Source organism: Phyllostomus hastatus, unplaced genomic scaffold (genome assembly GCF_019186645.2).
Source record: "Phyllostomus hastatus isolate PE091 unplaced genomic scaffold, TTU_PhHast_1.1 phas_contig_150, whole genome shotgun sequence".
Taxonomy (NCBI): Eukaryota; Metazoa; Chordata; class Mammalia; order Chiroptera; family Phyllostomidae; genus Phyllostomus; species Phyllostomus hastatus.
The window spans coordinates 34,023,710-34,045,300 of NW_025333611.1; the positions used below are offsets into that span (position 1 = coordinate 34,023,710).

General features: G+C 38.9%; 1 protein-coding gene across 4 annotated transcripts in view; it reads right to left on the bottom strand.

The window, feature by feature from the left end:
- Nucleotides 1-21,591, bottom strand: part of RAD50 (RAD50 double strand break repair protein) — a 76,672-nt gene that overhangs the window by 27,167 nt on the left and 27,914 nt on the right. For all 4 annotated transcript variants that reach the window (XR_006784181.1, XM_045825593.1, XM_045825602.1 and 1 more), the window contains 14 exons: nucleotides 21,206-21,334; nucleotides 20,803-20,968; nucleotides 16,968-17,161; nucleotides 16,361-16,567; nucleotides 15,107-15,289; nucleotides 14,515-14,672; nucleotides 10,844-11,019; nucleotides 10,043-10,280; nucleotides 3,895-4,084; nucleotides 3,446-3,572; nucleotides 2,811-3,004; nucleotides 787-897; nucleotides 252-344; nucleotides 65-178 (listed from right to left, as the gene is read on the bottom strand). Coding sequence is in view for 3 of the 4 variants with exons in the window: in XM_045825593.1 (XP_045681549.1) it covers nucleotides 65-178; nucleotides 252-344; nucleotides 787-897; nucleotides 2,811-3,004; nucleotides 3,446-3,572; nucleotides 3,895-4,084; nucleotides 10,043-10,280; nucleotides 10,844-11,019; nucleotides 14,515-14,672; nucleotides 15,107-15,289; nucleotides 16,361-16,567; nucleotides 16,968-17,161; nucleotides 20,803-20,968; nucleotides 21,206-21,334 (2,280 nt within the window). In the remaining variant the exon portion in view is untranslated. The remainder of the gene's footprint in view (nucleotides 1-64; nucleotides 179-251; nucleotides 345-786; nucleotides 898-2,810; nucleotides 3,005-3,445; nucleotides 3,573-3,894; nucleotides 4,085-10,042; nucleotides 10,281-10,843; nucleotides 11,020-14,514; nucleotides 14,673-15,106; nucleotides 15,290-16,360; nucleotides 16,568-16,967; nucleotides 17,162-20,802; nucleotides 20,969-21,205; nucleotides 21,335-21,591) is intronic.

The following is a 21,591-nucleotide window of genomic DNA, read 5'->3' on the forward strand; positions in this document are numbered from 1 at the left end:
GTAAAGAATGTTATTGGTATAAGGGATAGCATAATCCACCATAAGCCATGAGCAAAAGACCTACCTTCTGTGTATCAATATCTTGTCTCATGATTCCCATTTCCTTATTTATCTTTTCGTGGTGTTTCTCGCTTTCACTTAGTTGAGCTATTACTTTATTAAGTTCGGTTTCTTTTTGCTACAAAAAAGAAAGAACTTTAAGCACAATAAATAAAAATAAAAACAAATAAAACAAATTTAATAAACATTACCTTCTTATAGTCATCTTTCCCATCTTGGATATAATTCTCAATGTTTTTCATGTAACTGTGAATATTCTTAACTTTCTCTTTGATATCATTTATCTGTGGAAAAATATTTATTAAATACTTACTAGTTGAGAACCAGGGCATAAAAGATTTATTTCCAAGGAAATGTAAAAATAACAAAAGCTTAATAGGAGAGAACAGTGAAACACTGGCTTGGAAGGTAGGAGTCTTGGGTTCTAGTTTTTATCACCAGCAAATTTTATCTCAGATAAGTCCCTTTGCACCTTTGGAACTGGATTAAATAGTCTCAATTCTCAACTTCTATTACAGATCAAGAAACAAACTAATTTAAGTTTAATCCTTATTTTAACAAGAATTTTTAATGTTAAGATTATGTCACAAATTTGAAAATACTATTTACCTTATACTTTTAATTTCATGTGAAATAACAGTGTCCAACATTGTCCAACATGGTGCTCTGAACGTAACAATGTTTAATACGTATACTTGGTAAGTAAACATATAAATGAAATCTTACTTTATCCTGTGTTATTTTGATACTTGAATTTTTTTTGCAAATTATTTCTTCTTTTTCCTGTTGGAACTTGTCCAGTGTGGTTTCCAAAGGGCTTATCTGTTCTTTAGCATCCTAAAAATATAAAAAATAAAGTCTTATATACATTCCATTATCTTATTTCAGGTGTCAGACTTTGCATGCATAAGAGCACTCTTCTATGCGCTAGGCTTTAAAAATTAAGTCATCTGCTACTTCCAACACTTTTATGAGGAAGGTACCATTATTTTCATCCCCCGCTTCAGGTGAGTAAACAGACACTGACATGGTCTGTCCAGGGTCACAACAGTAAATAAAAGGAGCCAGGATTCAAACCCCATCCAGCTCCAGAGTCTCTCTCTGAGCCACTACACTATCCTGTGTCAGCCAGCGTCCCGATTCTTAACCTACACCATGTGCTCCCAATTATATGAGCATGTGGCTTCAGGTATAATTTTTTTTAAGTCTGCAGGGGCCCATATCAGCTCTGTGTGACCAAAGGATGGGGAAGTTTGTTCACTCCAGGCCTCTCTTTTACAGACAGGAATATGACTGTAAAAGATATTTTTGTCCTTCAACTTGGTTTGCTAAGACTAAATACATATTTTATGGTAACCAAAAAAAAGTCCTGTACACACTGATATCTGATGTGTCCACCCCTATTCTGAAAGGAAAAAGGCTTTCAAGTAACAACCTAGTTTACTAATCAGAAGTCTGCATTGTATGGCCTTGTACTATCTCTGCTGCATACACACATGATATGCACTATTCAAAAACAATAATCCTTAAGTATTTTAAGACCCTCACCTATGAGTGGAACCAAATCAACAAAACAAGCAAGCAAAATAGAACAAGAGACATTGAAATTAAGAACTGACAGTAACCAGAGGAAGGAGGGAGGAAGGGATAATGGGGGAAAATAGACGAAGGGCCATCAAAGAACATGTATAAAGGACACACGGACAAAGCCAAAGGAGGTAGGTTTGAGGGTTGGAGGTGGAGGTAGGTGGGATGGGGGGGGTTTGGTGGGGGGAAAATGGAAACAATTGTACTTGAACAATAAAAAAATTATTAAAAATATTTTTTTAAAAAGACCCTGAAATGATTATTTAGTATTACTTTAATACAGATGTATTTTTATCATATTGGGAAGTGGGAAGGTACAGTGGGAAGTCAAATGTCTTAGATATCAGTAAACCTAACATCTGAAATTAACCCTCCCTCTTACTAGCTGCATGAACTTGACTAGTCATTAAACACCTAAAAGTGTCAATTTCATTTTCTATAATAGAGGATTCGGTCATATAGCACAACTGGATGACTGAGTCACTAACTGGCTTACTGTCAAAGTGCTTTAGATACACTAAAAAATTATATAAATGTAAGGTAGTATTTTGTATCATACTCTAAGCCTCTGATAATTTGTAGCCCAAAAATACTTAAGAATGCAGTACCTGTAGATTTAGTAATATATTTAGTGCTTGCTGAATGTGTGTAATTTTGAAAATCTAGATAATTGTTTCTAAAATTGTTCAGAACTTAATTGGTTGCGTCTTAGATTTGATTAATCTAGATGAGGGATTCCAAATAGGTTTCATTCCATGTGCCAACTCAATGCCTATTACTATTTGGGGAAGACTACATCTGGAATTAAACAGAGAAAGTGCCATGACTAAGGCAGTGTCTACTGTGGGTATAGAATTTGTAGATAAAAAAAACCCCATATGCAGGAATCCTTATATGGAGTTGGCCACCACCACCTGACCACCTCCAGCAACAGGAAATTCACTACTAAAGTAATCGGGCAGCCAGTTCCTCCTGTTATGACCAAAATCCTTCTCCCAGAAAACTCTACCTGTGAGTACAAGGGTCCTGTCAGCCAGGAACCACATGAAGAGTTACTGTACCATTTTCATTTTATCCTCACAATAACCATAATTCTAGCCACTATACCAATAAAGAGCATCTGAACCAATTAAAAAAAAACAAATATGTACAAATGTTCTTACCTTTATCTCTCTATATAAGGACTGAACTTCAGTGGATAATTCCACAGTCTGTTCCTCCAGTTGCTGACGACGTTGTAAGTTAGTGGATATCTGAAGTTTCTCTGATTTAAGTTCATTTGTTATACTTCTCAGGCGTTGAATCTGTTCCTGCTGGTCCTGTATAAACTTACGATTCAGTTCAATCTTACTGGAAACTGCACAAAACATATGAACACAATGATTAATGTAAGAGTACAGAAAATGCTATGAGCAGCATCCTTCCAGGTTTATAGGCCAATGGAATTCATAAAGACGAGTTTCTATGGGTCCCACCCACTGCAAGAAAAGTGCCACTAGGGCTCTTCTAAGCCCTTAAGCCAGCTTTCTGTCACCTCCTGACCACTCACAGGTGAGGCTCACAGGGCAGATATGATTAAGAGTACAGCTCATTTGATACTCATCATTCAAAATCTGTTGTGCAAAGCAAGGAAATAGAGGAGAAGTGATGCTTTTGAGCAAAGAAAGTGATATACTGTGGACTGGAAGGAAGGCAGACAGTTCATTGTCCATATAACAGGTATAAAATTTATGGTAAAAAGCATAAGCTGGGCATGTTGATGTCTTTAATGGGTACATGAGGAGACAGACTATATTACCTGTATCTAATTTGTGTTGTTTTTCTTGTTTTTCCTGGTTTACTTGTTGAACAGTTCTGTCCAAGTCTACTCCTTGCAGCTTAGCTGCTTGTTGCGCAATTTTTCTTTCAACATCTTTAAGTTCCATCTTAAGAATAAAACAAAGTTATTTCATTTAAGAAACTCATTGCGATTTACAACTGTTTTCAGATACAATTTAAACAAAGTTTAATAACATGAAAATGAAGTTAATTTAATAATTTCAATGACATAAGCAAAAGGAAGCAGAATAAAAATGAAAACAAACACAACTACTACCTACGTTTCATAATTTCTGAATAATTCAGGATGGGGGAACTCTAACCATGATCCGTTCCTCAATACCAGCTACTATTTTTAACATTTTCACACTTCACATTCAAATCACCGCAAAACAAATTTTATTCTGCCCCAAATTGCAATAACCGTACCTGAAATCTCTCCATAATTGTAACATCTGGCAGACACATTTTAGCACTTTCTTCTTCAGGCATTATTGTGCCCAAGAGTGTTTCCTGCTCATCTATGTCATTCTTTAGACGCTGTATGTCTCTATTGACATTCTGCAGTTTGTTTCTTAATTCTGGCATTTCCTTCTCTTTCAAATCAATTATGCTTTGCCTTAACAAAAAACACACAATTAAAAATAAGCCATCTAATGTTTTCTCATAATGAGACTGAGGTTATGTATTTTTGGCAATAATATCATAAAAGTGACATGAGTCCTTCTCAGGGCATCACATCAGTGGGGACATATCAGTATGTCTTATTACTACTGAAGATGTTCAGCTTATTCAGTTGGTTAAGATGGTGTCGGCCAGACCCATCCATTTGTAAAGTTGCTATTTTCCTCTTTTTAATTAATCAATTTCTTAGGAGAGATACATTGAATGAAACTACGTAAATACTCTGTTTCTCCTCAAAATTCTGCCCAAAGATTTTAGTATCCATTGGTAGATGTTGCTTGCAACAATTACCGAGCTGTTTGACAAACAGAGATATTCTACAAATTAACTGATCACACTTATTAAAAGTGCCACAATTATGAAAGACATAGACTGGAAAACTGTTACAGACAGCAGAGCCTAAGGAGACAGAACAACTAGATGCAGTGTGGGATCCGGGGTTGGACCTTGAAACAGAAAAAGGGCATTAATGGAAAGACTTCTGAAATTGAAATAGGATTTGTAATTTAGTTACTAGCGTTATAACAATGTTAATTTCTTGATAGTTATATTACGGTTACATAAATTCTGATCATCAGCAGAACCTAAGTGAAGGGTATATGTGAATTCTCTGTATTAATTTTGTAATTTTTCTAACATTTTTTCAAAATAAAAAGTTTTTTAAGATGATGGAAAGAAGGAAGGAAATCACTCAGCCAAATGCTACATGGTTTATGGAACAAAAGCTGTCAACCTGGTTTACTGTTACTACTCCAGCTAATGTGGCAGGTACCAGCCCCACACACATACTACTTTTCACTCTCATTATTTTATTAAACCCTTTTAGGGTTAAATAGAGAAATAATAAAAGTAGTCACAATTCACACTGAAAACGATGAGTACATCTTGGCAGCCAGAGTTAACCAGGGAGAATTTTTTCCATTTTGCCTTCTAAATTCAAGATGTCTGTGAGGATCTGGGCCTGTGGAAGAGAGCTATTCCCTAATACTGAAAAAACTGTCCCTGCCCAGAAGCTTATTAAATCCCACCCAATCTTCAAGCCAGTCTAGTCCTTCTTCCTGGGGTGTCTCCTCTCAAAACCACCTTTAGCTGTCTCCCCCCTCCTCTTAATGTCTACATCTACTTTATTAATACCCAATTTACCACTTAGGCATTGCCTTTCTCATACAATTTTTTCTTTTCTTGGTTTACTGTCCTTTGTAGAAAATGTTTTTCAATTATGGTTGCCATACAATATTATATTCTGGGTACACAACATAATGAATAGACATTTATATAATTTATGAAGCTGACACTTCTGAAAGAATAAAACTTGTATTTTATCTTTTAAAAAAGCTATCAAGTTTATTTTGAAAAATTCTAAATTCTTGCCCTGGCCATTGTGCCTTGATTGGGTGTCATCCTGCAAACTGAAAGGTCACAGGTTCAACTCCTAGTGAGGGTACATGCCTGGGTTGTGGGTTTGGTCCCCAGTTGGGGCTCATATGAAAGTCAACCAACCTATGTTTCTTTCTCATATGGATGTTTCTCTCCTCTTTCTCTTTTCCCCATTCTCTACAATCAACAAGCATGTCCTTGGGTGAGGATAAAAAATAAATTCTAAATTCTTAAATTAAATTAGTACAATAAATTAAATTGGTTTCTGATGGGAGTCTTATAACAACCCAAAGGAAAAACTATAAACTTAAAGGTTAGCTCCTGCATACTTAATGATTTTTTAAAAGTCCACACTATGACTAAAATCATGAAAGAAATGAAAAAATTCCCAAAGTAAATATGAGGGTATGCAGATTATGAGTAATTCCATGCTCACATTACTTCCTAAATGTTGTGGTCATAGATTATAAGTTGTTGTTTTTTAAAATATTTTATTTATTCACTTTTAGACAGAGGGGTAGGGAGGGAGAAAGAGAGGAAGAGAAACATCAACTTGCAAGAGATACAATGATCAGTTGCCCCTTGTACACCCCCTGCTAGGGACCTGGCCCGCAACCCAGGCATGTGACCTAACTGGGAACCAAACCTGCGACCTTTTGGTTCACAGGTCAGCACTCAATCCACTGAGCTACACCAGCCAGGGCACAAGTTGATTTTAAATTATGTGCCCAGTACCTAAAAAGAGACACAGCTATGATAGTCAAATGACCATCAAACATCCACTCGACTGGGGGTGTGTTGTGGAGAACAGCAGGCACCCATTCACAGGCTCACTCTGTTTTATATGTACACAAAAACCCTTCATTGCTGTGGCTGTGGTGCCTTTGATGATTACCCAAGATGCTTAAAATTAAGTACTCTAAGAAAAAGTCAAGATATTTCCTGAGAGAATGGGCTACTGAGATCTATTAGAGTTCTGTTTTATTTTTAAAATTTTTCAAAACACTCAATTTATCTATTTTTGTGACGGCATTTCTTTTCCAAAGGGATTATATGTAAAAAAGACCAACACAGACATGGTATTAAAAATACCTTTTGGAGAAACGGGGAAAATATTAGTTGAGCTTTTATTTAAATGAGGTGCTATAATACATGAAACTGAGTCAGTACTAAGCAAAATGATAAAGATATGTTTTCAGCCCTGGTCAGGTGGCTCAGTTGGTTGGAGTGTTGTCCCGTACACAAGAAGGTTGTAGGTTTGATTCCTAGTCAGAGCACATACCTAGGTTATGGGTTCAATCCCTAGTTAGGGCATGTACAGGAGGCAACTGATTGATGTTTCTCTTTCACATTGATATTTCTCTCTCCCCCAACTTCCACTCTTTCTAAAATCAATAAACATATCCTTGGGTGAGGATTAAAAAAAAACAGGTATATTTTCATCTGACATTTTACTCATGATGGTGCTCCTATATTAAGTGTTTATATGTTTGGGGCTTTAAATTAAAAGTATTCTTTTCCTCAAAGAGAATAACCAAAATCTGGCTCCTTACTACCTTTCTAAGACTCATCTTCAACCACTTTCTCCCCTGGCGTTCAGGTCAAACACGCTCGTGGATTCTGTGCTGTCTGGAATGCTCTTCTCCTGGACAACTGCATGGCAGGCTCCCTCACTTCACTAAAGTCTCCGCTCAGAAGCCACTTTCACCAGCTGCTCCCCTCCTAACACCCCTTGGATATTCCCATACACCCTGCTATATTGTTCTCCATAGTACTATCGGCACCTAACAGACTACATGTTTAATTTTTAGCTTCAGGTTATTTTATGTGCAGCGACCAGAACAGCACACAGATGCCACTCCAGATCCTGGGGTGTCGCGTATACTGGGTTGGCTGCAGCCCTGCGTCGTCCCAATATGGCACGATTGCAGGGTGATCCCCAGTCGGTACAAGAGTCAACCACTGAATGCATAAATAAAAATATGTGGGACAAGAAATCAATGTTTCTTTCTCTCCAATAAAGAAAAAAAAAGTTGCCCACAAATACTATCCCACTCCCTGCATTGAGAGGCGCAGTCTGTGTCAACTTGCTAAATCTCGGCAGGCTCTGTGACTACCTTGACCAACAGAAATGGCAGAAGTAACACTGTGCCCATTTTCGGGCTCAGTCCTTAATGGACTCACTGGAAAGCTTCTCTTTCCAGTCTCTTGGAATACTTGCTGCTAGGACACCTCCTTTGGTAACCTGGCCACTATATACTGCCAAAAGCCATGACACATGTGGAAGCCACGCGAAGGCATTCTGTTTTGACAGCCCCAGCTGGGCTCCCAGCCGGCAGTCGGCATCACCACTGGCCCTGTAGTGAGCCATCTTGAACACCAAGCCCGGGAGAACCTGAAGATAACGGCAGCCAATGTCTAACTGAAACTGCATGAAAGGCCCCAAGACAGAACTATCTGGTTAAGCCCAATCATTCCACTGAACCATGAAAAGTCATCATCGTCATTATAAGTTTGAGGAGGTTTGTTACACAGCAATAAAGTAGAGCAGATACTGCAGTTCTCATTCATTCAGCAAATAGTTACCAAAGTTACAATACACAAAGAATTAGGAAACTACAACAGTGAGTAAGGCAGGCATCAGGCACCTACCCCCGATGGCAAGGGTCCCGAAATACAATACAGTGTTGATTTCTGCTGTTTACAATACATCAGTATGACACAGAACTAAGCTTCTATTTCCTTGACATACACTTTCTGCCAACCTTAAATTTTACCTTGATTTTTTGCTTTTCAAGATACTGTTTCATTCCTTTTCCTTTTTATTCATAAACTACTGCTTCTGTCTCCATGTCATGTTCTCTCTGTAGTCTGCAATAATCTGGTTTCACTGTTCATGATTGTATAGCTATCTTTTGCCACATAACAAAATAGCTCAAAACTTGGCAGCTTAAGACAACAGCACTTATTTCTCACAGATATGAGAATCTGGAGCAGCTCTCTGGGCACTGATTTGGGTTTCTTGTTGAAGCTGCAGTTAAGCTGATGGCCAGGGCTGCAGCCACCTCAAGGCCTGACTGCTAGAAAAGCTGTTTCCAAATGGTTGTCAAAGGCCAAGTGGGTCCCTCCACAGGGCTTGTCACATACTATGACCACTGGCTTCCCCCAGATCCATGAGAGAGAAAAGGGGAGCAGGAAGCTTGAGTGCCCCACAGGACCTAATCCTGGAAGGGACGTGCTATCACTGCTGTCATATTTTATCAGTTACACAGACCAGTCCTCGAAGGTGAGGGAAGCCTATACACGCCTGTGAACACCAGGAGGCAGGGAACATGGGGACCATCCGGAGGCTGGTAAACATAAAGCACATGTTCTTAGACCTTTCCTGCTTTTCCTGAAACTCCTCTCTGGTTTTCCAGGATAACAGATCCTTTCAGTTTTCCTGCTTCCACAGTTTTTCTCTCTCTCCTCCATACAATATGTTAACTCTAGATTACTCTTCCTAAAATACACTGTTGATCAAATCCCTCAGAACGGCTCCTCATCACAATCAGAGAGAGCTGTAACCAGACCTGAACACAGTACAGTCCTATCTTCCCAATTTGTGGGAATTAGTCCTCACAAACAACTCACCTACTCTAGATACATTTCTATCGCAGCACTGGTCATTCTCTCCATCCCTTTACACACACTGTTCTCATTTCTCTCTCTCCTTCCTTTTCGAAACTGAGTTGAATGAACCAGCTTTCTTCCCTGTGGTTTACATACCCCCTCCCATCTTGTTCTCAAAACCCTATTCTCGTTCTGTAATCCACTGGCTTCTCTCTTCTAAAATAGTGCATTTGTTTGAATGAATTAAACCCTTTTATTTTAAGCCCAGCTTCCTAAATATCTAATTCTGAAAGCATGTCTCCTTTTTTGGGACATCATGTCTTACTGGTCTCTGTGACCAGCTCTGTCTGTGAGACACCCCGGCAATCATGACACACTTTCTGATTTGACTTGATTTATAAGCAGACCATCATCTGAATTTCTTGCACAAGCACGTGGAAAAATAAAGAACAGAAATCATCTACGATTCCTTCTTTTTGAAAGTGGGAAAGACATAATACAGCTTAAAATCTGCCTCCTGGGAGAGCTTTTCAGTACTTTAAATCTTTTGCTGTGTGTAGAAAGTTACTTATCAGCAAACAGTTCTAAATCTGTCAAAATTTCTGCCCTCAAGCCAAGTCCAAGGAATTAAACATACTCACACATAAGCACAACTATATCTGTCTGCCTTGTGACTAGATTAAGAAGCAAATGTACCTTTAGAAAAAAACAAAAAAGGAAACAAGAGAACTGTTTCTTGTCATATAAACAACACGAGACAGGGCACACTAGTTCAGCATCCTGCCTCTATCCTCAGGACGTGCTGTGAGTGGCCGCCATGTGCCAGGCACTGGGCCAGTACCCCTGCAGCGCTGCTGCTGCTGCTGCTGCTACACGCACAGTGACGGAGAAGGCCCAGCCTCACCTCATGGGCACAAGCCCCAGCATTTCGTCTCGCCGCTTTTCTTTTTTCTTTAGCTCTGATTCTGTTGACTTGAGTTTATCTGGAGCCAGCCGCAGTTTAGACTGTAAATCACTGATGACTTCTTGTAATTCAGCTTCTGTCTGAAAAACTCTCTGACAGACGGGGCAGCAGGACTGGTTTTCATCCGTTAGCTGAGTAATGAATTGGGAGTAAACTGCTGTGGCTCCAGCCAGCATGGCTATTTTAAGAAAATAAATATATTTCCAGAGAGGAGAAAATAAAATACAGTTTTGCCAATATGGTTACAACCTCTTCAATATATGATTATTATTCTTGCTTTATAAACACATTATGAATTTTTTAAATTCTCTGATATTTAAATATTTTTCCAATTTTTTAAATTTCTTCTTTAAGCCTATCTAAATCACTTTCAAAATCCTGGCTACCACAATATCTTCAGATTTATATAAATTATTTTCTGATAACACACAAAAAGTGTAACATTTTAGAGCTAATTATGTGCCAGAAAGTGTTCTAAGATTTTTATATCTGTAATCTCATTTCCTCCTCTGTAACAGCCTAAATGATAGATAATTACGTCCTCGGATGATAAATTTGAAGTACAGGAAGGTTTCAATAATTTGCACAAAGTTACACAGCAAGTTAAGTTCTAGAACCAGGACTAAAACTTAAGCCATTGGCACCATAACCAAGTTTTTAAATCTCCCATCCTTAGTCACCTGTCAATGAAAATTCCTAAGTGTCATAGTGCCTTGATAACGTAAAGCAGGTGTAACCTACCTCGTTGTTTTGAAGATTTTTCAATTTCTTCTTTAAGTTTGTCTAAATCACTTTCAAAATCCTGGCTACCACAAACATCAAACAGCTTGTCTTCATAATTGGACAACTGCTCTTCCTTCCTTTTTAGCTCATTATTTATATGATTTTTATTTTGCTCAGCTGAAGCTAGTTCCTTGCTATAAAAATAATAAATATGGACAATTTTAAAACATGAGAAATGAGTCTGAAAAGTTTGAGTAGGTAGATATAAGACAAATTCGGCCAACAAATATTATAAGGTTTGCTGTCCCCAAGTACTTCATTTAGAAATTCTGGCAACAGGACTTCCGGCCAAGATGGAGGAATAGATAGGCACACTGTGCCTCCTCACACAACCAAGATAGGGACAACAACAATTTAGAAACAGAATAACAACCAGAACTGACAGAAAACTGAGCTTTATGGAAGTCGTACAACCAAGGAGTTAAAATAGACACATTCATCCAGACTGGTAGGAGGGGTGGAGTCCGGCAGCCGAGAGAGGGTCTCAGCGCAAGAGAGCAGAAAGCATTGGGACCAGGCGCATAAGGTATACAGGGCACGCAAGACCACAGCGGGTGGACCCTGGGTGTGCAAAGGGCAGCTGGCAGACCCCGGGCCAAGGGGTGGCAACCAGCAGACACAGCGAGGCGGCGACTGTGAAGCAAGGCACTGTGCACACCCCAGAATCCCAGCACTGGGAAACAGAGCTTTGGGGCACTGATTGAAAACACCCGTGCATGTTGAGGCGCAGGGAGAGACTCCCTGCCTCACAGGAGAGGTCGTTGGAAAGTCCCACAAGGTGCACAAGCTCACCCACATGGGAATTGGCATCAGAGGGGCCCAGTTTTCTTGCGGGAAGCAGCAGAAGGGACTGAGGTCCGATGGAGAGTGGAGCAAGTGCCATTGTTCCCTCTCAGACCCCGTCCCCCATATACAGGGTCACAACCCAGCCACTGGGCTGACCTGCCCTGGTGAACACCTAAGGCTCTGCCCCTCATATGTAACAGGCGCGACTGGACCAAAGGAAAAAAAAAAAGATGGCTCAAACAGAATTGTAAGCCCCACAACCAGTATTTTTAAGCAACTGAGAGACAGACAACCTATCAGATGCACAGTTCAAAGCACTGGTGATCAGGATGCTCACAGAATTGGTTGATTTTGGTTGCAAATTAGATGAAAAAATGAAGGCTACAATAAGTGAAATGAAGAAAAATGCAGAGGGAACCAATAGTGATGGAATGGAAGCTGGGTCTCATATCAATGGAGTACACCAGAAGGAAGAAAAAAATCAGAAAAGAATGAAAACGTAAGAATTCAAAAAAAATTAGGAGAGGCTTAGAAACCTCCAGGACATCTTTAAATGTTCCAACATCTGAATTATAGGGGTGCCAGAAGGAGAAGAGGAAGAGCAGTAAGTGGAAAAGTTATTTCAACAAATAATAAAGGGGAACTTCCCAAATCTGGAAAAGGAAATAGACTTCCAGGAAGTCCAGGAAGCTCAGAGAGTCCCAAAGAAATTGGACCCAAGAAGGAACACACCAAGGCACATCATAATTACATCAGCCAAGGTAAAAATGAAGGAGAGAATCCTAGAAGCAGCAAGAGATAAGGAGACAGTAACCTACAAAGGAGTTCCCATCGGACTGTCAGCTGATTTCTCAAGAGAGACCTTACAGGCAAGAGGGGCTGCAAAGAAGTATTCCAAGTCATGAAAAGCAAGGACCTACATCCCAGATTGCTCTATCTAGCAAAGCTTTCATTTAGAATGGAAGGGCAGATAAAGTGCTTCCCAGATAAGGTCAAGTTAAAGGAGTTCATCATCATCAAGCCCTTATTGTGTGAACTGTTAAAGGGACTTATCTAAGAAAAAGATAGAAAACATGTATAGTAAAATGACAGCAAACTCATAATTATTAACAACTACACCTAAAACAAAAACAAAAAGAAACTAAGCAAACAACTAGAACAGGAACAGAACCACGGAAATGGAGATCACATGGAGGGTTATCAACAGGGGAGTAGGAGGAGAAGAGAGGGGGAAAAGGTACGGAGAATAAGTAGCATAGATGGTAGGTAGAAAATAGACAGGGGGAGGGCAAAAACAGTATGGGAAATGTAGAAGCTAAAGAACTTATGACACATGGACATGAACTAAAGGGGGGGAATGTGGGTGGTAGAGGGTGTGCAGGGTGGAGGGGAATGAAGGGGGGGTAATGGGACAACTGTAATAGTATCATCAATAAAATATATTAAAAAAAAAAGAAAAGAAATTCTGGCAACAATTCTGAACTTTCTCCCTTGGACATGGACTTGCTTGCCATCAGTGGTCACGGGCCTGCTCCCAGAGAAACGTCTAGTGCAGGCAGGGTTCTGCCTGGTTTCTGAGGGTGCATGGTCTTGTAATTCAGGGTAAGAGCCCCAGCAAGGGGAATGTGCTTGCTGGGTCGCCTGGAGGAAGAGAAGAAGGGAAAACATCCTCCTAATCCCCTTGGAGTCTCTTCACAATCACTTCCTTACTTCCTGCAAACTTTTCCTATGTCCCCTCCTCGTTGTTGTCATCTACTTACGTCTTGATCATTCATTCCTTTTCATTCAAAGACTTTGCTCACTAGTACAATTTATCTCCACTCCAACTCTTAAATTTCATCCTAGCCAACCTCCCTGTCCACATAGATCGGAATTTTTTAATTTGCAGGTTATAAGGCAAGTCATACAATCAATTTAATGAACATCTCGGCAAATTTTAACAAAACGAAACAGAACAGAATACCCGTGTATCAGAGGGGACCACACACAGGTAGGACAGACATTCTTTTGAGAAATCTGTTTCGGATAAATGTGTGTGAGTGCACATGTACTTCATCTCGACACTTCCCATTGTGGTCTACAGCAGCTGCACCACTTTTCATTCCCACTAACAGTGCACAGGGGTTCCAGTTTCTCAACATTCTCACTAACACTTGGCTGCTTTCTGGTTTTGACAGTGGCCATCCTAACTGGTATGAAGTGAAATGCTTTGATTTGCATCTCCTAGATGATTAGTGATGCTGAGTATCTTTTCACATGCTCTTTGCCCATTTGTATATCTTTTATGGAAAAATATCTACTCAAGTCCGTTGCTCATTAAAAAAAAAATCCAGTTTTTTTATTGTTGAGTTGTAGGAGTTCTTTATATATTCTGGATATTAACCCCTTATCAGATACATGGTTTGCAAATACTGTCTCCCCTTCCACAGGGGGCTGTCTTTCCCCCTGTTTACTGTTTCTTTTGTTGTGTAGACGTGAGATGTAGCCCTACTGGTCTATTTTGCTTTCACTGACTGGGCTTTTGTTGTCATATCTGAGAAATGAGTGCCAATTTCAATATAATAAAGCTCTTCTCCTATGTTTCCTTCTAGGTGTTTTACAGTCTCAGGTCTCACTTTTTACAAAGAATTTTAAGAGTTTAATCCTCTCACTTAATTCTATAAACTTTCAAGGAACAAGAAGCCCCCAAATTACTACCCTTTAACCATTTTACTTACTTTGTAAAATACAGGAGAACCAAAGTTAATTAACAAGACATACCATTTCATGACAATAAATGATTTTGGAACAATTAAAAATGAAAGCATGAAATAAGAGATTTCTATTACATTTCTATTACTTACTTCAATTTGGCAAGCCTGTCCCTGGTCTGATTAATTTCTTTTGATTTACTATGAAGCCAGTCTTCAAGCTGCTTTTTGTTAGGAAAATACCCTAACAATGAATTTAATTCATCACTATGCCTAGATTTTATTTTTCTGATTTGTTCATCTTTGTCAGCCTATAGAAAGAAAATGTTTTAAAAAAAGTTCACTATTTCCACATTATATCAAGAACAAAAATAAATTTTAGGTTGATTAAAGTTCTAGGCTTAAAACTACTAAAAATGCAGGAAGAAAAGATACAATTTCTTAAAGTCTTAGAGTGGAGATGACTATTCTAAACCATAAGAGAAAAGAGTAACAAGTCTGATGATATAAAAATTAAAATTTCTGTATGAGATGTAAAAATTAGCAATGTACACATTTACTTGTTACACTTCTATACACTTCTGTATGCAACACTTCTGCATTAATTTTTTGTAATTAGAAAATAGTTTTTAAGCCTGAAAGTCTATTTTGTAGAGTATTAAGCTCACTTAGCCCCAATTATGAATGTAAGGTAAGCTATTTACCATATGGGAAAGTACAATTAGAAGAAAAAGAAAGGTCATACTTTGTCTTTGGTCAGCATCTCCAACTGGGTACGTGTTGTTGTATGATGGTTCAGCTGCTCCATCTCTTGGTCCAATTTACGCACAATCCTGTCTAGATCTGCTTTCTCATTTTGAAGACTTGTTACTTCTGTTTTTAGAGTTTCTACATTGCTGTTTTTCTCAGCCTTGCTAAGTTCATGTTCCTTATCAGTAATTCAAACAAATGCACAGGTTTATATAATTTGTGTTAAGACAATGACAAAGTGTATTAGAAATCAACTTACTCCAAATGGTCAAAATATTAATTTGCTTTTATCTAATACACAAAAAACAACATAAGTATGAATAAGATTTTTAAGGAAAATCATAAAGTTACCTTACTATATTGTAATACTAGAGAATTAGTAAATAAATCTGGAAGGGTCGAAGGGTATGGGGAGGGCGGGACAGAATGAGAATTAGGGAAAAATTAAGAGAAATGTGTTTAAGTATTAATATATAGTTTCCTGACTCTCCAGTCAACAGATGAGTATTTATCAAGCACCCATGTAGCGCTCTGCACTGCCTGGCACGGAGAGGCTATAAAAATAGAGTCATGCTGGCTCTGACCAATGCCTCCCCATCACAATATAACACTGTGATGAAAGGCTACACTGATAAAAACGTATACTAGATGTTAAGTTAGGGAGCAAAAAGGAGTATTTATTTAAATGATCAAAATGGGATCTGAGAGGGGAATCTGCCAAGCTTTAGGATGCTTACTTTAGTGGTGAAGACAAGAGGGAACAGATTAGAAACAAGGAAGAAAATTTAAAAATTCATGAAAATAGATGGGCTAAGAATGTTTCCACCATAGAAAACGTGGTAACATGGCAAAAATCTTATAAAATCTGCAGTGTATTATTGAACCTAGAGGAAAAGAAGTACTTGTTTTTTTTAACTTAAGTGATTCTTAACCAACATATTCATAAGAATAACCTAGTTTTGGTTTGAATGTCCATTTCCATGCTCCAAGAGAGTTTGATTTGGGAGGTCTGAAGTAAGGTCTAAGCATAAGTATTTTCTAAAAGCTTCCTAAGTGATTCTAAGTTTAAATCCACTGGGTTCCAGAACCAAAGAGCTAAGTGATTAAGATATTTAGATGAATTCATTTTACATGAGATTGTTAGACAAGATTGATATTTTAGTTAACATGCCATAATCTTAGGATTCACAACAGATACTTCAAAACGCAAGATTCTAAATGTCTTACACTTTAAAATATTACGTCTTACAGCTTTTGTGAGCTCCTGGTCCAGTTCAAGAATCCTGTCTGAAGATCCTTCCAATTGCTGTAATTCACACTTCACATTTTTCAGCTCATTCTGCTTCTTACTGAGGATTTCTGATTTTAGCTCAATTATTCTTCCCAGTCCAATTTTCTTATCCCTTATCTCATCTATCTGTTTTTGTTTCAGAGTTTCTTTTTCTGCAAAGTCATTCTAGATACATATAAGAATGAGTATTAACAATTTTTTCATTAAACAATTAATTAAGCAAAAATTTCTTCATTGTAAAAGTATTACATGCACATTAAGGAAAATATGAAAAAGTATCAACCAGAGATAATCATTATTAAGTCCGAACTAGCTTTTTCTTTACCACCAGTAGCTTTAAAAAGAAATTGTATTTAAAACAAAAAAAAAATGTAGGTCTGCATTGTCTTCCATATTTTTAGCCTTATATACATTAAAAAGATTGCTTCCATAAAGGTTTCTTCTACCTTTTAGCGGATTCTATCCTAACACTGATCCAAAAATATGACAAAATAAGGCCCATCCAAAGATTAAAACAATTCAACTACAGAACCTGACACGAACAAAAGAAAATAACAATATTTACCATCAGTTGGCGGGCAGTTTCTTCTTCCTTTTCTTGTCTCTCTCTCACAAGTTTGTGAAAATTTTTAATCTGTCTTTCACTGAATGGTCCACGCTCAAAGCCATCCAATTCCAATTGTGTTGCCAAAGATTGAATTAATGAATCTCTAGCACGAATGTTTTCTTGATGGCGATCCGCTTGTAGCTGTAGACGACCTTAAAAACCATAATTTGTTTTCAGCTAATTTTTGAAAAATTGAAATAATTATACATTCACATACAGTTGTAAAAAAGGAATACAGCAAAATCTCTCACAGTCTTTGCCCAGTTTCCTCAAGTAGTAACTGTGATATTGTAATATAATAAGAAATACATATTTGGTTTTGCCCCTTGTTCCCTGACACAGAGATCCTAAAACTCTTAAGAATTTCTGAGTGACAGAGGCAAGAGGAGTGTCTTTTGTTGTTCGTTGTAAATTCTTTTCAACCACACCTGAGTTTATTCTAAGGCGCTGTCTCCTGGAGGATGGGAACTGGTTATCAAAGGAATCAACTGTGGATTATAGAGTAGGAATTTTCAGTACCTTTTCCCCCAACTCTGGGAAGAAGCTGAATATTCAGTTCAATCACCAATGGCCAATAATATAATCAATCATGTTTACATAATGGAACTTCCATAAAACCCCTAAATGATGAGGTTCAGAGAGCTTGCAGGTTGGTGCAGGAGGTGCAGGAAGAGGGCCACACCCCTTTCCCATATCTTGCCCTATGCATCTCTTCCTTTTGGCTGCTTCTGAGTTGTACTCTTTATAATAACCTGGTAATAGTGTTCCCCTGAGTGCTATGAGCTTCTATAACAAACTACTGAACCCTAGGAAGGGGTTGTGGGAATGACTGGCTTACAGTCATTTGGTTGGAAGTATAGATGACACAACCTGGACCTTACAATTGGTATTGGAAGTAGGAGGCAGTCTCGTGGATTGAGCCCTTAATCTGTGGAGTCTATGCTAATTCTGGACAGTTAGTGTTAGAACCTAATTAAATTATAGGCCACCCAGGTGCCCAGAATTGGAGACTCACTTGGTATGAAAAAAAAATGCACACACCTGGTGTCAGAGTTATTGTGACTAGAAAACTGTTTTCTTTTAGTAACATTTTGGAAAAATACAAAGTAAATTCTCACTTAAAGTCATGGATAGATTCTGCAACTTTAAGTGAAATGACATAAATCAAATTTAGGACTTCCGGCAAGATGGGGGCATAGGTGGACGCACCGTACCTCCACGCACAACCAAGATTAGAACAACAATTTAGAGTCAGAATAACACCCAGAACTGACAGAGAATTTATCTGAATGGAAGTCGGAGTTGGACAGCCAAGAAGTTGAAGTAGACCCGTTCATCCAGACCAGTAGGAGGGGCTGAGAGGAGGAGCGTGCATAGGTTGCGACGCGGAGATGGGGGCGGGGGGGCGGGGGGGACTGGGCGCATAAGGCAACCGGGAGTGTGTAAGCCTTCTGGGACGCAGCGGTGGGCCCTGAGTATGCAAGTGGCGGCTGGCGGACCCAGTGAGGCGGCATTGTGGACCAGGGCAGAGCGCGCAACCCAGGATCCCAGAGAAGGGACTGAGATCCCAGGAGAACGGAGCTATCGCCACTGTTTCCACCCGCCCCTGCCCCCACCCCCACATACAATGTCACAATCTAGCAACTGGGGTGTCCAGCCCAGGTGAACACCTAAGGCTCCGCCCCTCACCGTAACAAGAGTGACCAGACCAGAAAAAAAAAAAAGGAGAGAGAGAGAGAGACATGTCTCCAACAGAAGAACAGATCAGTCCCCCAGGACTCATCCTTTTGAGTGACCAAGAGATAGCCAATCTATCAGATGCACAGTTCAAAACACTGGTGATCAGGAAGCTCACAGAATTGGTTGATTTTGGGCGCAAATTACATGAAAAAATGCAGATTACCATGAAAGAGATGAAGGAAGATGCACGGAGAACCAATAGTGAAGGGAAGGAAACTGGGACTCAAAACAATAGAGTGGAGCAGAAGGAAGAAAAAAACAACCAAGCAGGAAAGAATGAAGAAATAAGAATTCAAAAAACGAGGAGAAGCTTAGGAACCTCTAGGACATCTTTAAACGTTCCAACATCTGAATTATAGGGGTACCAGAAGGGGAAGAGGAAAAGCAACAGATTGAGCACATATTTGAACAAATAATAAAGGAGGAGAACTCCCCAAATCTGGCAAAGGAAATAGACTTCCAAGAAATCCAGGAAGCTCAGAGAGCCCCAAAGAAGTTGGACCCAAGAAGAAACACACCAAGGCACATCATAATTACATTAGCCAAGGTAAAAATGAAGGAGAGAATCCTAGAAGCAGCAAGAGATAAGGGGGCAGTAACCGACAAAGGAGTTCCCATCGGACTGTTAGCTGATTTCTCAAGAGACCTTACAGGCAAGAAGGGGCTGGAAAGAAATATTCCAAGTCATGAAAGACAAGGACCTACATCCCAGATTGCTCTATCCAGCAAAGCTCTCATTTAGCATGGAAGGGCAGATCAAGTGTTTCTCAGATAAGGTCAAGTTAAAGGAGTTCATCATCATCAAGCCCTTATTTTATGAAATGTTAAAGGGACTTATCTAAGAAAAGAAGATAAAGAAAAAACATGTAAAATGACAGCAAACTCACAATTAACAACCAAACCTAAAGCAAAACCAAAAGAAACTAAGCAAACAACTAGAACAGGAACAGAACCACAGAAATGGAGAATACATGGAGGGTTACCAACAGGGGACTGGGAGGAGGAGAGAGGGGGAATAGGTACAGAGAATAAGTAGCATAGAATGTAGGTTGAAAATAGATAGGGGGAGGGTAAGAATAGTATGGGGAATGTAGAAGCTAAAGAAATTATAAGTATGACACATGGACATGACTAAAGGGGGGGATATGGGTGGGAGAGGGTGTACAGGGTGGAGGGGAGTGAAGAGGGGAAAATGGGACAACTATAATAGCATAATCAATAAAATATATATATTAAAAAAAATCAAATTTACCATAGACTACTTGATATAGACAAGAGTTAAGTTCCTACGCATCTCAAAAACACTGTAACAATTAGGGGACCTGCTATATTACATCATCCAGGACACAGACACTGATATAGTTCCTCAATCTTATTCAGATTTCCCCAGTTTTACTTGTACACATCTGTATTGCATGTGTGCATATTGAGTTCTATGTAATTGTATCACCTGTGTGCGCTGGCTCATCCCTCTACCACAACCGTCAGGACACTGAATAGTTCTGATATCTCAAGAACCCTTCTTGATGCTTTTATAATCATAACCACACTAACCTTTTTCCTGCCCCTCCCCCTACTCAGTAACCCTAGCTACCACTAATCTTTCTTTCCTTCCTTCCTTCCTTCCTTCCTTCCTTCCTCCCTTCCTTCCTTTCCTTCCTTCCTTTTTTATCCTCATCCAAGGACATTTTCATTTGCTTTTTTAGAGAAGAGAGAAATGTCAATGGGAGAGACGCATCGATTGATTGCCTTTGTATGCACCCAGCCTGGGGATGAACCCACAACCCATATATGTGTGCCCTGACCAGGAATCAAACCCATAACTCCTTCGATTACAGAATGGTGCTCCAACCATTGAGCCACACTGGCCAGGGCAAATCTGTCCTTCATTTCTAAAATTTTGGCATTTCAAAAATGTTACATAAGTGGAAACACACTGTATATGGTATTTTGAGACTGTTTTTTTTCCACTTAGCATAATTCCCTGGAGATTCTTCATTCATACCAAAAATGCCTAATATTACAGTAAGATCAAGTAAACACTTTGTCCTACCCTGTTCAACAAGTAGTTCTGATTTTTCTTGATTGAGAAGCCTTGATTCTTTATTTAATTTTTCCAGTTCACGCTGACAGTCTACCAATCTCCTTTCTTTCTCCCTTACTGTTCTCTGGTGATTGTGATATAAATCATTTAGTTGCTCATCAGTCCCTTGAAAAACCTATGTGGAACCAAAATACAGAGCTTTAGTGAACAAGTGTAAGAAGACAGAACTCTGAGGTACAAAATACAAACCAAAGTGTATTTGGTATCCTTCCTTTTAACATACACATGGAAGTAAGACAAACATCATGATGCATAGGTTTCTTTTAAAATAAGTGGCAAAATGGATTGAAAATGAGGTTCACTACAATAATCCCAGAATTCTGAAGCAGAACTAACTTTTAGCACCACAAACCTTTTCCATTTTCTGTTCCAGTTCACTATTATCTTTCTCCATTTGCTTCTTTCGGCTTTCCAAGGCTTTAATTTCATTGTCAAGTTTCATTATTTTAGAGAGATTTTGTTCAATTTCTTTTAGACGATTCTGAAAATACACCAAAACTCCACATAAATAAAATTCTTTAGTTTACACTATAGATGGATGAAGAGAAATAAGGTGTGCCGGGGCCAGGCCCTTGGTAAGAGTGACCCCATTTAATGCTAACATTGCTGTAAACGGGGCATACAGAAACTGAGGATCAGAGACAGGAAACAACGTGCCCAACTCCTCATAGGTAGTATAGAAAAGCAGGCAGTAAACTCCAAGTCTAACTCTGAAGCCCATGCCCTCCCTGCCTTCAA